Raw genomic sequence first — 17,402 nt, forward strand, 5'->3', positions numbered from 1 at the left:
CAACATCTTCCAACTCTATGTCACATCTTTCCGCTGATTTGATGCTATTCTTTACCAGCAGAGCCAAGCCACCCCCTCTGCATACCTTCCTATCCCTCCAATACAACATGTAACCTTGGACATTCAGCTTGGACAACCATCCTTCAGCTATGATTCAGAGATGGCCAAAGCCGTATAATGTTGCAGCTGTTGGATAGACCACACTTTGAACATTATGTTTGACTCTGGTTGTCTCATTATGAGGATGTGGACACTTTAGAGGGTACAGAAGAGACTTACCAGGGTTCTGCCTGGATTAGGGAGCATGTCTTAAGAGGATATGTTGAGTGAACCAGGGCTTTTCCCTCTGGAGTGAAGGAGGATGAGAAGTGACTTAACAGAGTTGTACAAGATGATAAGAGACATAGATCAAGAGACAACTAAAGACTTTTCTCAGAGCTAAATAGCCAATACAAGGGATATAATTTTAAGGCGATTGGAGGAAAGTATATGGGGAATGTCAAAGGTAAGTTTTTTTTTTACACGGAGAGATATGAGTGCATGGAATGTCCTGCCAGGTACATTAGGGACATTTAAGAAAAATAGAAGGATTGAGAGCTATATGGGAAAAAGGCTTAGATTAGTCTTAAGAGTAAGTAAAAGGTCGGCACAACATCGTTGGACGAAGGGCCTGTACAGTGCTGTAATATTCTATGTTCTATGCTAGTAAATTAATTTGGCTAATAATTAGTTTTAGTTGTTACATGCATCCAGTAGCATGCATGTACTCATTTTTTTATAGCTCACCAGACTGGAACCTCAATTTTGAGAGTACTTTGTCTTAGCATACTGCTGGAGACATGCTGAACCAGAAGTAGTTAACTAACTTGATGGTCACAGTACAGTGGATGATAAACATCACAAGGTTACAAAGTTACACGATATTGTTGAAACCAAACCTTCTGCTGTCGCTTGGCCAGTGTCTTATGGATAACTACATTTGAACTCATGGATTTGTGCTGAATCTGTTGAAGTTCAGTGTGAACTTGGGACTTAATCTCCAAGTGGACTACATAATGGCCCCTCCTACTAAAATCTCATAGAGAAACCTACCTGTAACAAGTACACTGGTAGGCATAAGACTAAGTTCAGTAGATTTTTGTTTCTATTGCTTCTCTTAATTATGCTCAACAGGTACTCAGTCATCTAGGGCAATAGAGCTGTGTAAAGATAGATGTTATTCATGCATCAAGTTTACTCCATTACATCAGAATAAGAAACTGAAACAAAAGAAATGTATTGCTGTACTGTATATCAATGCTTAACTGTGAGCAGCTGCATCACAAAGATCAGGACAATTCTATGTACAAATCATAATACATGTCTTGATTTGTTGATCTCTGCTGAAATCAAGGGATAATGGAAACTTGGTTTGGAAAAAGAGGGAGATCTACAATAAATATAGGCAACATGGAGTAAATGAGGTGCTTGAGGAATATAAAGAATGTAAAATGAATCTTAAGAAAGAAATTAGAAAAGCTAAAAGATACGAGGTTGCTTTGGCAAGTAAGGTAAAAATAAATCCAAAGGGTTTCTACAGTTATATTAATAGCAAAAGGATAGTGAGGGATAAAATTGGTCGCTTAGAGAATCAGAGTGGACAGCTATGTTTGGAGCCGAAAGAGATGGGGGAGATTTTGAACAATTTCTTTTCTTCGGTATTCACTAAGGAGAAGGATATTGAATTGTGTAAGGTAAGGGAAACAAGTAGGGAAGTTATGGAAACTATGACAATTAAAGAGGAGGAAGTACTGGCGCTTTTAAGGAATATAAAAGTGGATAAATCTCCGGGTCCTGACAGGATATTCCCTAGGACCTTGAGGGAAGTTGTAGAAATAGCAGGGGCTCTGACAGAAATATTTCAAATGTCATTAGAAACTGGGATGGTGCCGGAGGATTGGCGTATTGTTCATGTGGTTCCATTGTTTAAAAAGGGTTCTAAGAGTAAACCTAGCAATTATAGGCCTGTCAGTTTGACGTCAGTGGTGGGTAAATTAATGGAAAGTTTTCTTAGAGATGGTATATTTAATTATCTGGATAGACAGGGTCTGATTAGGAATAGTCAGCATGGATTTGTGCGTGGAAAGTCATGTTTGACAAATCTCACTGAATTTTTTGAAGAGGTTACTAGGAAAGTTGACAAGGGTAAAGCAGTGGATGTTGTCTATATGGACTTCAGTAAGGCCTTTGACAAGGTTCCGCACGGAAGGTTAGTTAGGAAGGTTCAATCGTTAGGTATTAATACTGAAGTAGTAAAATGGATTCAACAGTGGCTAGATGGGAGATGCCAGAGAGTAGTGGTGGATAGCTGTTTGTCAGGTTGGAGGCCGGTGACTAGTGGTGTGCCTCAGGGATCTGTATTGGGTCCAATGTTGTTTGTCATATACATTAATGATCTGGATGATGGGGTGGTAAATTGGATTAGTAAGTATGCAGATGATACTAAGGTAGGTGGCATTGTGGATAATGAAGTAGGTTTTCAAAGCTTGCACAGAGATTTAGGCCAGTTCGAAGAGTGGGCTGAACGATGGCAGATGGAGTTCAATGCTGATAAGTGTGAAGTGCTACATTTTGGTAGGAATAATCCAAATAGGACATTCATGGTAAATGGTAGGGCATTGAAAAATGCAGTAAAACAGAGTGATCTGGGAATAATGGTGCATTGTTCCCTGAAGGTAGAATCTCATATGGATAGGGTGGTGAAGTACGCTTTTGGTATGCTGGCCTTTATAAATCAGAGCATTGAGTATAGGAGTTGGGATGTAATGTTAAAATTGTACAAGGCATTGGTAAGGCTCAATTTGGAATATTGTGTACAGTTCTGATCACCGAATTATAGGAAAGATATCAACAAAATAGAGACAGTACAGAGAAGATTTACTAGAATGTTACCTGGGTTTCAGCACCTAAGTTACAGGGAAAGGTTGAACAAGTTAGGTCTTTATTCTTTGGAGCGTAGAAGGTTGAGGGGGGACTTGATAGAGGTATTTAAAATAATGAGGGGGATAGATCGAGTTGACATGGATAGGCTTTTTCCATTGAGAGTAGGGGAGATTCAAACAAGAGGACATGATTTGAGAGTTAGGGGGCAAAAGTTTAAGAGTAACACGAGGGGGAATTTTTTTACTCAGAGAGTGGTAGCTGTGTGGAATGAGCTTCTAGTAGAAGTGGTAGAGGCAGGTTCGGTATTGTCATTTTAAGTAAAGTTGGATAGATAAATGGACAGGAAAGGAATGGAGGGCTATGGGCTGAGTGCGGGCCAGTGGGACTAGGTGAGAGTAAGCGTCGACACGGAATAGAAGGGCCGAGATGGCCTGTTTCCGTGCTGTAATTGTTATATGGTTATATGGAAATGGCAATGCTGCGCAATATCTCAGGGGGTTATAGAGAAAAGAAAATCAAGTACAATTACCAATATTTGATTTCTATGACATCCTCCGAAGTGAAAGTGTAATGGTTGAAATCTAGGAAGGCAGAAACCCTTTGCAAAAATAACATGCTAACCTATCAAAGGTTATTATAAGGAGTGATCCATAATTAATATCCACTGGGGCAAAGTACCGGAGAGCATGTAGACTTGAGGAAGTAAACAAAAGAAAGAACAAAACTGCAAACAAAACATGTAAAATTCCTTTACACTATTGACTGTCAGAAAAGCAATAAAATAATTTTTCATCTACCTTATCTGCATCCTTCCCGTCAACTTCAAGCAAATCTTCAAATGACCACCATGCCACCTGCTTGTATGCATCACCTTTATCAGCTTTTTTAAATTTCACAAGGGAAGCTTGACATGGATGATCAGTTGATACTGCACAAGGAAATAAATGGAGAATCATTACAACTAATGGCAGAATACTGTTAGAAACAAAAAAATCTGTTATACTTGATTGATCTATCTGAATTCAACTTTATTTTAGATCAGCACAGTAAAAGCTTGGTTTAAGTAAACTCAAAAGGTTTTAAATTCATTTTTCTCATGTGTACTAAATAATGACAGATAATTCAATTTGACCTTTCAAGCACATGCGTATGCAAATCATAAATGGGTCTCAGCCCAAACATTGACTGTTTATTCATTTCAATAGATGCTGCCTGACCCACTGAGTTTTCCCAGCATTTTCTGTGTGTTATGTACACAAATATGAGGTCATACTTTCTGCCCATTCATTGCCAGTGGTTGAAAGTGCAACTTATTTTGAGTCTTTGCCTTCATTGTAGTATGTAGGAGCTCAATAACAATGTTCCAGAGGCAGACAATTTCATTTAAACTGTCAAAGAGGAGGATCTCTCTGCATGTCAACTCTGGCAGGGATTGTAAGACATTACTTTCTACAAAGTGAAACTCAATAGCATGAATGGCAACAATGCTTCACTGCCAGATGAACTCAACACCTTCTATGCCAGCTTTGAAAGGGAGAATATAACTGCAGTTGTGAAGATCTCCACTGCACCCGGTGACCCTGTAATCTCTGTCTTGGAGGCTGTCTCTAAAGAAGGCGGAAGGCCCCAACAGAGTACCTGGTAAGGCTCTGAAAACTTGTGCTAACCAACTGGTGGGAATATTCAGGATATTTTCAACCCCTCACTGCTTGGCAGAAGTTCCCACTTGCTTCAAAAAGGCAACAATTATACCAGTGCCTAAGAAGAACAATGTGGGCTTCCTTAAAGACTATGGCCCAGTAGTACTCACATCTACAATGATGAAATGTTTTGAGAGATTGGTCATGACCAGACAGAACTCCTGCCTCAGCAAGGACCTGACCCACTGCAATTTGCCTATCACCACAATAGGTCAATGGCAGACACAAACTTAATGGCTCTTCACACGGCCTTGGACCACCTGGACAATACAAACATCTATATCAGGATGCTGTTCATCCACTATCGCTCAGCATTTAACACCATCATTCCCATAACCCTAATTGAGAAGTTACAGAACCTGGGCCTCTGTACCTCCTTCTGCAATTGGATCCTTGACTTCCTAACCGGAAGAGCACAACCTGTGCGGGTTGGTGATAATATCTCCTCCTTGCTGACGATCAACACTAGTGCACCTCAGAGGTGTGAGAGCCCACTGCTCTTCTCTCTCTATACCCATGACTATGTGGTTAGGCATAGCTCAAATGCCATCTATAAATTTGCTGATGATACAACATTGTTGGTAGAACATCATATGGAGATCAGAGGACATACAGGAATGAGATATACCAACTAGCAGAATGATGACACAGCAACAACTTTGCACTCAATGTCAGTAAGATGGAAGAGCTGATTGTGGACTTCAGGAAGGGTAAGACAATGGAACACATACCAATCCTCATAGAGGGATCAGAAATGGAGAGAGTAAGCAATTTCAAGTTCCTGAGTGTCAAGATTTCTGAGGACCTAACTTGGTCCTAACATATTGATACAGCTATGAAGAAGGCAAGGCAGTGAGTATACTTCATTAAGCTTCATTTGAAAAAATTTGTTATGTTAACAAAAAGAACTCAAAGGCTTCTATAGATATACTGTGGAGAGCATTCTGACAGGCTGAATCACTGTCTGGTACGGGGGTGGGGGGGGTGCTAGTGCACAGGACTGAAAGAAGCTGCAGAAGATTGTAAATGTAGTCAGCAGCATCCATTATTAAAGACCCCCAGCACCCACAGCAAGCCCTGTTTTTTATTGTTACCATCAGGTAGAAGGTACAAAAGCCTGAAGGCATACACTTAGTGATTCAGGAACAGCTTCTTCTCCTCTGCCATCTGATTCTTAAATGGACATTGAACCCATAAACACTACCTCACTTTTTTAATATATATTATTCACTTTTGCACATTTTAATCTATTCAATATACATATAGTATAATTAATTAATTAATTTTTACTTGTTTCTTCTATATTATGCATTGCATTGAGCAGCTGCTGCTAAGTTAACAAATTTCACGACACATGCTGGTGATTATAAACCTGATTCTGATTCTCAACACAATGTTTTACGGAATTTTGTGTAATTGTGAATGAAGCTGTGGAAATCCATTACTTGCAGTTGACTGCTTTGGTGAAGCATCTGAAAGAGTTTAAAAAATTAGCTAAAAAAATCTCTGAAAAATTAGCTTCAATAGTTGTGTTTAGTCTAGAAAATCTTAATTAACCATCCTTATAGAATCACTGTGAAAAAAAATCAAACCCAGAAAACTGCTATAAACTTTAGAATTGCTTTTCTTTATAAAAAAACAACAGCTTTTAATTAATGGGAGTGTTGTTAGTATGCTGGGGAAGTAACAATGTTTGCATGCCTAACATTGCACACCCAAAATTTACACAGTATTCTGAGCTCTATTATGGAAAGAAATTACCAGAGAGATAAAGGAAAACGTTTGAAGATTTGCTAGAAACCTCCTTGAGAAAACGAAACATCTCACAGTCTCTTGGGAATTCTTGACTCATCACTTTCCAAAGTGTAGAAGGAGCATTGGGGAGGATATTGAGAAACTCAAGCTTGTGCATCAGGACCACACAGAAGCCGTGCTTAAGCTGCAGGAGTGCACAACCTCATAATCCCAAAACCTGCCTGCATGTGGCAATGTCTGAATTTCCCATATTGGCTTTATCGGTCACTTCAAAACCCACAAACTCAAAGTGGAGATTAGTCATCCTCTATCCTAAAGAACATCTGAATTTATTAGTTTTAAAAAAAGCTTTAAAAATCCCAATTAGAAAATGATATAAGGAAAGAACTTTAAAGGGAGCTATTCGTATTTGCCCTTTGGGCCAAGCAAGTCAACCAAGGACATAGCAGCAAAACCAAACCAAAACAAAAAAAAATCAATTGTTGCTAGCCTGTGGCCGCTACAGAATTGTTATACTTGAATGGAGTGCCCCCAGCTCCAATGGTTGTTCCAACAGTTGAATCCTTTATTCAATCTTATATTAGCAATTAGCAGACAATCAAATTTGAAGCAATGAACTTCAGCGTACCCAAGTGTAAGCTAAACAATATTCAGTAGTCAGCAGAAGATATGACCTCCACCGGTCCCAAGCTATTAACTGCCATGAAATAAGCAAGAATACATTACTTATTCCCTTTCCTTTTACCATGTCAACACTCATGTGACTCATATTACCATAATAAACATGCAACGCAGAATACAAAGCAGATAGAGATCAGATACTCTGTACGTGGCTCCTACAAAGGTGACCATGCTGACCATGGTGCCTATTTAAGCTAGTCCTGCATTGCTCTAAACTTTTCCTATTCATGTACTCATCCAAGTTGCTTTTAAATGTTGTTAATGTACCTGCCTCAGCAACTTTCTCTGACAGTTCACTCTATATACTGATATTTTCTCGATGAAAATGTTGCCCCTCAGGTTCTTAACAAAACTCTCCCATCTTATTTTAAAAGCAGACGTTCCAGTTCTTGATTCCTCAACTCTAGGAATGTATGCATTCATCATATCTTTGCCCCTCATAATTTTTAACAACTCTAAGATCATCCATTTTTCTGTTGTGTTCCAGTGAAAAGTCCCAATTTGTATTCAAAAATGGCAACCTAAAAACAGGAAATTAAGTGCTGCATAACCAGTAAAATTTTAAAATTAGAGATATAAATGCAGCCATAATTACATCCAATTCAAAGTGACATTTTTCATCAAAAATATATCATTAGTAACTGCAAACATATTGCTATTAGTGGGGATTTGGAAGCTTAACAACAAGTGCTAATAAATAACCCAGAGATGTATTTCCTGATAAAACTTTAATGCCTGTACATCCCAAGAGGTCAGTAAATGCAGTAAGAAAATGTACTTACTTATTATTATTCAATTATTTATGGTTTTATATTGCTATATTTCTACACTATTCTTGATTGGTGCGACTGTAACGAAACCCAATTTCCCTCGGGATCAATAAAGTATGTCTGTCTGTTTGTCTGTATTGCATGTGAGGAGTTAATGAGCTCCCAAATCAGAAATATAGGAGATAGAATTTTCACAATTGCCACAGTAATTCAGAAAGGAACTTGCATGAAAACAATTAATTCAGAATGATTTCGATAAATAGTACAGGCCCAGTGCAGTTAGAGAATTCTGATTCAAATTCAATTCAGCTATTCATAGTTGCACATAACTTTATAAAACACATCAATTACTTAATTAATTCAGTTTCCATCAAACATTTTCATTTCATTGTAGCACTGGGCTAAAACAGTATATGGAGCACTATAAGACCATAAGACATAAGAGCAGATTTAGGTCATTTGGCCCATCGAGTCTGCTCTGCCATTCAATCATGACAAGTTTGTTTCTTTTTCTCTCTCAACCCGGACCGGATGAGATGTACCCCAGGCTACTGTGGGAAGTGAGGGAGAAGATTGCTGAGCCTTTGGCGATGATCTTTGAATCATCAATGGGGACAGGAGAGGTTCTGGAGGATTGGAGGGTTGCAGATGTTGTTCCTTTATACAAGAAAGGGAGTAGAGATAGCCCAAGAAATTATAGACCAGTGAGTCTTACTTCAGTGGTTGGTAAGTTGTTGGAGAAGATCCTGAGAGGCAGGATTTATGAGCATTTGGAGAGGTATAATACAATTAGTAGTCAGCATGGCTTTGTCAAGGGCTGGTTGTCCCTTACTAGCCTGATCATATTTTTTGAGGATATGACTAAACACATTGATGAAGGAAGAGCAGTAGATGTAGTGTATATGGATTTTAGCAAGGCATTTGATAAGGTACCCCATGCAAGGCTTATTGAGAAAGTAAGGAGGCTTGGGAACCAAGAGGTCATTGCTTTGTGGATCCAGAACTGGCTTTCCCACTGAAGGCAAAGAGAGGTTGAGGACGGGTCATATTCTGCATGCAGGTCAGTCACTAGTGGTGTGCCTCAGGGATCTGTTCTGGGACCCTTACTCTTCATGATTTCTACAAATGACCTAGATGAGGATGTGGAGGGATGGGTTAGTAAGTTTGTTGATGACACAAAGGTTGGGGGTGCTGTGGATAGTGTGGAGGGCTGACAGAGGTTACAGCAGGACATTGATAGGATGCAAAACTGGGCTGAGAAGTAGCAGATGGACCTCAACCCAGATAAGTGTGAAGTGGTTCATTTTGGTAGGTCAAATATAATAGCAGAATATTGTATTAATGGTAAGACTCTTGGCAGTGAGGAGGATCACAGGTCTCTTGGGGTCTGAGTCCATAGGACACTCAAAGCAGCTGCGCAGGTAGACTCTGTAGTTAAGAAGGCATATGGTGTATTGGCCTTCATTAATCATGGAATTGAATTTAGGAGCCGAGAGGTAATGTTGCAGCTATATAGGACCCTGGTCAGACCCCACTTGGGACTACTGTGCTCAGTTCTGGTCACCTCACTACAGGAAGGATGTGGAAGCCATAGAAAGGGTGCAGTGGAGATTTACAAGGATGTTGCCTGGATTGGGGAGCATGCCTTATGAGAATAGGTTGAGTGAAATCGGCAACTTCTCCTTGGAGTGATGAAGGATGAGAAGTGATCTGACAGAGGTATATAAGATGATGAAAGGCATTGATCATGTGGATAGTCAGGCTTCTTCCCAGGGCTGAAATGGTTGCCACAAGAGGACACAGGTTTAAGGTGCTGAGGAGTAGGTGCAGAGGAGATGTCAGGGGTAAGTATTTTACTCAGAGAACGGAATGGGCTGCTGGCAATGGTGGTGGAGGCAGATAAGATAGGGTCTTTTAAGAGACTTTTGGATAAGTACGTGGAGCTTAGAAAAATAGAGGGCTATGGGTAAGCCTAGTAATTTCTAAGGTTGGGATATGTTCGCCAGAACTTTGTGAGCCGAAGGGCCTGTATTGTGCTATGTTTCTATGCTTCTAACCCCACTCTCCTGTCTTTTCTCTGTAATCTGTGATGTGTGACTGATCAAGAATCTATCAACCTCCACTTTAAATATACCCAATTACTTGACCTCCACAGCCACTTATGGCAATGAATTCGAAAGATTCACCTCTGGCTAAAGAAATTCCTTCCCATCTCTGTTCTCAAGGTATGTTTTTTTATTCTGAGCTGTGCCCTCTGGTCCTGGACCAGAGGATTTCATTCAAAAATGTTTCCATTTTTGGAAACATCCTCTCCGTGATAGCTTCGTAAAGAGGTTTCAATATTCTGTAAATTTCAATGAGATTCCTGTCCCCCCTCAGTCTTCTAAATTCTAGCGAGTACAGAACCAGAGCCAGAGCCACCAAATGCTCCTCATATTAACCCATTCATTCTCAGGAGCATTCTAGTAAACCTGCTCTGGATCCCTCCAGCACATTCTTTCTTAGATACAGCGCCCAAAATTGGTCACAATACTCCTGATGTGGCCTGATTACACCTTATAAGGCCTCAACACAACATCCTTGCTTTAATATTGTAATCCTCTCGCATTTGCCTTCTTTGGTGCTGACACAACCCGCAAGTTAACCTTTAGGGAATCCTGCACAATGACTCCAAAGACTCTTTGTACCTCCAATTTCCCAATTCTTTCTTTGTTTTGAAAATAGCCTACACCTTTGTTCCTTCTACCACAATGCATGACCATACACTTTCCTATACTGCATTCCATCTGACACTTTTTTCCCATTCTCCCAACTTACCCAAGTTCTTCTGCAGACTCCTTGCTTCCACAGTACGATCTGCCCCTCCACCTATCTTTGTATTGCCCACAAACCTGGCCACAAAACCATCAATCCCATCATCTAAATAACCTACATGCAACATGAAAAGTAATGGACTCAACACCTGAGGACACCATTAGTCACCAGCAGCCAATTAGAAAAGACCCCCTTTATTCCCTCTCTTTTCCTTCTGCTAGTCAGCCATTGCTGAAATATCACGAGCTTCTAGCTTGAACAGCAGCTTCTTGTGCAGCACTTTGACAGACAGACATACTTTATTGATCCCGAGGGAAATTGGGTTTCATTACAGCCGCACCAACCAAGAATAGTGAAGAAATTTAGCAATTTATCGAAGTATCAAAATATCAAAGGTCTTTGGAAAATACAAGTCAACAACATCCGCTGACTCTCTTTAGTCTACCTGCCTGTCACTTACTATAGTCTCACTGCACGATTTGCTCAGAGTTCCCCCAATCTGAACTGTCTCTCGTATCATTGTAAATTATTTCAATATTCCTGGCTATGAAAATTCATACAGTCCTTCTATTCAGCTATTATTTGTGAATATCATACTTCATCTAGGATGAATAGTATATTCTATCCAGGGACCAAAAGCCTCAATGCACACAAGACCAAAGCTTGCAAGTATCTGTAGTCATAGTTCCCAAAAGACAAATTTCCACTTGAGAAAAATACAACATAGTATATGTACCAACAAATTATTATTCAGCATAGGTCAACGGTCTGGTTTTTGGAATAGTAATTATAAAAAGCTACCAGTGCTTGACATCAGTACTCGAAGAATAGAGAGCAACTGTGGGACTTTAGTGCATTAGTAAATTAACAGAAACAAGTCAAGGTTCTTGTCAGTGACTCAGCATGACTCCATTATACATCCACTGAAATCAAGGGAATCCAGCGTTGCGGCAGCGCAAGTCATACAATTATTTCATACTTCCGATACCCTAAACTAGATTCTGAGGTTCAGTGTGATCAGGTAATCCAGCTTCCTTCTACATCACATAAACATGTTGAAATGTAAGTGAATTGGTAGGAGAATCAGAAGTATTAATGGTAATGCACGAGGGCAGGTTACAGTAAAATAACTGGAGAATGGGACTGCTCTACAGCTAGCATAAACTCAAAGAGTAAACAGTTGACATTTCTGGCCGAGACCCTTCTTCAGCACTGAGAAGGAAGGGGAAAGATGCCAGAGATGCCAAAATAAAAAAGGTGGGGAGGGGAGAGAAAAGGGGCTAGCTGGAAGGTGATAGGTGAAGCCAGGTGGGTGGGAAAAGTCAAGGACTGGAAAAGAAGGAATCTGATAGGAGTGGAAAGTGGACAACAGGAGAAAGGGAAGGACGAGAGAACCCTGGGGAAAGTAATAGGCAGGTGAGAGGAAGTGAAAAATCAGAGTGGGGAATGGGGGGGTAGGGGTATTTGTTCACCAGAAGGAGAAATTGATATTCATGCCATCAGGTTGGAAGGCACCCAGATGGAATACAAGGAGTTGCTCCTTTACCCTGAGGATGGCATCATCTTGCCACAAGAGGAGGTCATGGATTGACACCACACGTTGGAACAGGAACGGGAATCAGAATTAAAATGTTTGGCCACTAGAAATCCCGGTTGTGGAGGATGGTGTGGAGGTACTTGACAAAACAGTCCCCCAACTTACAATGGGTCTCACCATTGTAGAGGAGGCCACATCAGGAGCACCAGACACAATACACGACCCCATCAGATTTGCAGGTGAAGTGTTGCCTCACCTGGAAGGACTTTTTGGAGATGAGGAAGGAGGTGTACGGGAAGGTGTAGCACTTTGGTCCCTTGCAGGGAAAAGTGCCTGGAAGAAGATTAGTTGTTAATTTTTTATAATAATTTTACAATTTACTTATATTTCAACTTTTAATTCAATTAATTTATTTGCAAATTAGTTAGGCAAACTCAGAACTGATGAATACAATTTCGCAGAAATTTCTGGCCGTAATTCAATATTCCATTGCGATATCCTGGGAACAACAACCTCACCTGACTGGCAATTCAAAAGTAGATGTAGCATTTAATGGGATATGAACAGTTGTGCTGCATTATTTTTACAAATTGCATCTAAACATCCTGAGGAATAGTCATATTAAATACAAGACATTTTAATCATTTCCACTCCCACTTTTATAAGAAGAAAATTAAGATACTCCCACACAGCTCCAGAACTGATAACAAAGATGTGGATTGAATGCAACAAAACAAATATTGGCCCACGCTTTTCAGTCTAAGTATTTGTCTAACAGTATATCAGATTGTAATTAACACCAGGCAGTTTCTCTGATGCCACAAATTAAGAATGAGACTTAAGTACAAGCAAATTTAGTTCTCTAACTGTACAAAAGAGCAACATTATTAGCTATATTTCTGTAAAATGGGGAAGTTGCATTGGAACATGCAACATCTGAAATGGCTTTCCCTTACAACTTGTAAAACAAAGTGGTGCATTTAGTATCCACTAAATTTGGATCACTTAGGTTAAAAAAAAGGGACATTCAAAGGTGGTCAAAATTTGGTGGAAATCACAAAGACAAAGTACAGTTAAAACCACCACATTACACTGTAACACATTTAGAAATTCAGTTAAACTGGGAAATTCCAAAACATAAATATGCATCTTGAAATATATAGACTATATATTGGCTTCCTGTTCAGATATTGATAACCAAACAATAATCAATGAGCCTAATAAGAGCTTATCATCACAACCTTTTAAAAAAACATTCTTTCATATAAAAATAAATATCCAATCACCATACAGTCCTCTTTTAGCAACTGAATACCACAGTAGCAACACCATCAGGAAACACACTTAAATGTACATATAACCAATAGGTAGCTTGCCTTGGTTTCTCCACAGCAGCAGTCAAATTGTACCCAGCAATAGTTTGCACCACCTTCAATAAAATTTCTTCAAGCATCATGAAGTATTTTCAGGCAGTAACTAAATTCGAAACATTCTAATGGGCAGGAAACAACTGACGTTTTCAATTCCCAAAACTTGATTTTAAATATTTGTTCAATGTGTGTGCGGTGAGACCAGATTTCATCTCTTTCCTTGACTTTCTTTAACCTTTAAGAATCTAATTATTTAATTGTCTCATATGCTACTTTACAACGTTTAATACGGTAGTACAACACATCAGAGTTAATGATTCAAGTAAATTTTGACATGATAAAAATCTAGCCGATTTACCACGGTGATTCTTGCTATAAATCGGAAATATATTTTATATTGCTGAGTGAGTTCCGTTAAGCTGGTTTACCGTAAACTGAGCATACCATTTTGTTGTTAAGGTGTTAAGGCTTAACTTGGCTTATTACCATCTCATTCAAAATACGCAAATGATCAGATCAAGTGCATTATGACGTTTTCAGTTTGAATTATACTGATGCATTTCAAGCTCCAAATCAGAAGAAGCAAATTGAGTTCCCATCTTATAATCGACATCTAACATGTCTTATACAAGCAGACTAGATTCTTTTTCAAAACAAGATAGTAGCACTTGAAGCTTCAGCAATTTAAGTCATGGGAAATTGCATACGTATAGCTAAAACTTTTGTTCAGTGATTGCGTGATGCACTTGCTCCTCGCATCAACTTCAAACCGGATGACAACTCGCTGTAAAGGCTTCTTACAAACCACCCAGCTCAGAATCATACAGCCCACGCACCTGCGGCACATAATATGCAGTTTTTCCGTTTCTTTCCAGCTTTCCAGGCATACACCAAGCCCAGAAGCCTTTCTTCCTGTGGTGTGAAAAAATCCTTCTGCAACTGGTTCCGAATGGCAATCATGTCAGGTACAGAAAGGACACGAATAACGCTTGAAAATAACTCAGAAACTCTCGGAAGATGAGGTAGCTGTACACATGATCGGGCAACCCTTGCAACCAACACGGACAATTTGGCTAAATACGTATTATTTCTGGTCGTTGTTGATCGCTTAGCAGAAAGATGAACTGTTTACTACTGTATAAGAAACGATTGCTGTGACACATCCGCCCTGCACCTTCCTGACTTCGCCAACCGACACGCGCTTCCTGCCACCAGACGCGCGAGGGAAATCCCACGCGTGCAGCTCGAGCTCGTCAACCAAAGCGAGGCTGGCCGCCCCGCCCCGCCCCGCCCACCTGATTGACACTCGCACCCCGCGCACTACCTACCGTCGGAGGAGGGTCGAGACCCTTCACTCTGACGGACTCGCCTTTTGCCCAGTCCCGCGTGTTTATGATTAATCCTCTCCTCGTTTGCCTGGTAACTGAATGGTGCCGGAGGAATGGCACTGGTGAGGGAATGATGCTGGCGTGCTTGTTTTGCCCGAGGTACTCCACAGCACGTCGTGGAAGATAGGTCGAAACCCATCGTTGGGTCAACTGGATGAAGCTGCTTGCGTTTCTTCATTTAAACACTAACATTCTTCTTTTCCGGCTCAAGGATGGCTTCAATACCTATTTGTGCAATTGGATCCTTGATTTCCTCACTTGCAGACCTCAGTCAGTTTGGATTGGCAGCAACAACTCCTCCATCTGCACAGGTGTCCCTAGGCCCCTATTCCACACTTATGTCTGTATGGCTAAGTACAGCTCCAATATGCCCTATTTAAGTTTGCTGAGGACACTAGTCATAGGTTGAATCAGCATTTGGGAGGGAAATTAAAAATCTGGTTGAGTGGCAATATAACAACAGCCTCTTACTCAATGTCAGCAAAACCAAGGAGCTGATTATTGACTTCAGGAGGAGAAAACCAGAAGTCATGAGCCAGAGGTCTTTGGAGGATCAGAGGTGGAGAGGATCAGCAACTTTAAATTCCTCTATGTTATTATTTCAGAGGACGGCCTGGGCCCAGCACATGCAATTATGAAGGAAGCATGTCAGAGCTGTTCCTTCCTCAGGAGTTTGTAAAGATTCAGTGTGACATCTAAGACTATGACAAATTTTTATAGTTGTGTAGTGGAGAGTATATTGATTGGCTGCATCCAACCCGGGCTCCCAAACAGACTGACTTGTGTCTGCCCTTCCCGGGCCACACTTCATCAGAAGTGTGAAGAGAAAAGCACCTGCCATATGAAACAACAAAAGCCTGCTATGGAAACACCAATGCCCTTCACTGGAAAATCCTACAAAAAGTAGTGGATACAACCCAGTCTATCACAGGTAAAGCCCTCCCCATCATTGATCACATCTATATGAAATGCTGTTGCAGGAAAGCAGTATCCATCATCAGGAACCCTCAGCACCCAGAGCATGCTTCGTTTTAGCTGGTGCCACCAGGAAGAAGTTGTGGGAACCTAAGGACTCACACCACCAGGTTCAGGAACAGTTATTACCCCTCAACCATCAGGCTCTTGAACCAGAGGGGATAACTTCACTTAACCTCACTTGCCCCATCATTGAAATATTCCTACAACCAAGAATTCATTTTAAGGACTCTTTATCTCATGTTCTCAATTGTTATTCCTTGTATATTCATTATTATTAATTTATTTTTGTATTTGCACAGTTTGTTATCTTTTGCACTGGTTAAACACCCAAGTTGGTGCGATCTTTCATTGATTCTATTATGGTTCTTGTTCTATTATGGATTTATTGAGTAGGCCTGCAAGAAGATGAATCTCAGGGTTATATGTGGTGACATATATGCACTTTGATAATAAATTTACTTTGAACTTTGCTAGGTATTGAGTGGCTCCTGAAGCTAATGTAGTGACTGCAGCCTCCACCATGGATGGAAAAGGAGGTGCCTAGCCTGGCATGATAGGCAAGTGGATAGTTTGGCAGATGGTGAACACTTCCTGCCCCATTCAGAGGACCTCTGATAGCCTTTTGTTATCAAACACAAAAAGGAGTGTGCCAGCAATACTGATAGAGTTGTTTCTCCTACTCCTCCTCTGGGCTCCAGAACACATCAAGACAACTGCCAATTATGAAATTGCAAAGTACGTTTGTACCAGCCCCTCAATATGAGGCAGCAATGTGGGGGAAAAATCTAAAATAGCTCAAAGCTAAGCATCGCTGCCACATTTCTATTCTACTCTTCCTTCCTTCCTCTTATTCCATGCCCCAGCCTCACCTTTCCTATCTTGGTTAACCTTCTGAGACAAGATAAATTGGTCTACATTGTGGCTTTCCACTGTTCGGTCTTTCTCCATGTCCCCATAGGTAATGAGTACATATTACATTTTGGATAGGATTGCTAGCCATAGGTTTTCCATGACCTTTTTTTAATAGTCATATCCCACCCTTCATTAACCTGTACAGTATTTTCTTCTGGATTAAATAATCTGGAAATTCTTTTCATGTCATTCATGTTCCACTGAATGTCTCCAACTCACATACTATAACTCTAAATAAGCATGGGAGGTTTGGCCCAGTGACATCTACAGATGTGTTTGCTGACAGCAGTTTTACCATACATAAACTCCCTCATTGCATTCCAGATACACAAGCTTCTTTGTTCATATCTTAAACTAGTTTCATTTATTTCGGTAAACATTTTACTCAGATTGTTTATGTTTAAATAGCTTAATCAATTAAGGTGTATTATATATTACCTTATAGTATTTATATTACAAGGTGCATTAACATTGGATTATAGTTTCAAGAGGCATAACTTAAAGGACAACAAGTACCTTAATAATCAATAGCCAATCACTTTTCTGTTATCTAAAATAACATTTGTGTTTCCTGA

The 17,402-nt window shown here is 40.1% G+C and overlaps 1 protein-coding gene across 1 annotated transcript in view; it reads right to left on the reverse strand.

Moving 5' to 3' along the window:
* LOC140734392 (exocyst complex component 1-like) overlaps positions 1–14,755 on the reverse strand; it is an 85,179-nt gene extending 70,424 nt beyond the window's left edge. Inside the window, exons 1-2 of the mRNA XM_073058279.1 lie at positions 14,386–14,755; positions 3,720–3,850 (exon numbers count right to left, since the gene is read on the reverse strand). Coding sequence (XP_072914380.1) covers positions 3,720–3,850; positions 14,386–14,509 — 255 coding nt within the window. The 5' untranslated portion in view covers positions 14,510–14,755. The remainder of the gene's footprint in view (positions 1–3,719; positions 3,851–14,385) is intronic.
* Between the last annotated feature and the right edge of the window lie 2,647 nt (positions 14,756–17,402).

The sequence above is a fragment of the Hemitrygon akajei genome, chromosome 10 (genome assembly GCF_048418815.1).
Source record: "Hemitrygon akajei chromosome 10, sHemAka1.3, whole genome shotgun sequence".
NCBI lineage: Eukaryota > Metazoa > Chordata > Chondrichthyes > Myliobatiformes > Dasyatidae > Hemitrygon > Hemitrygon akajei.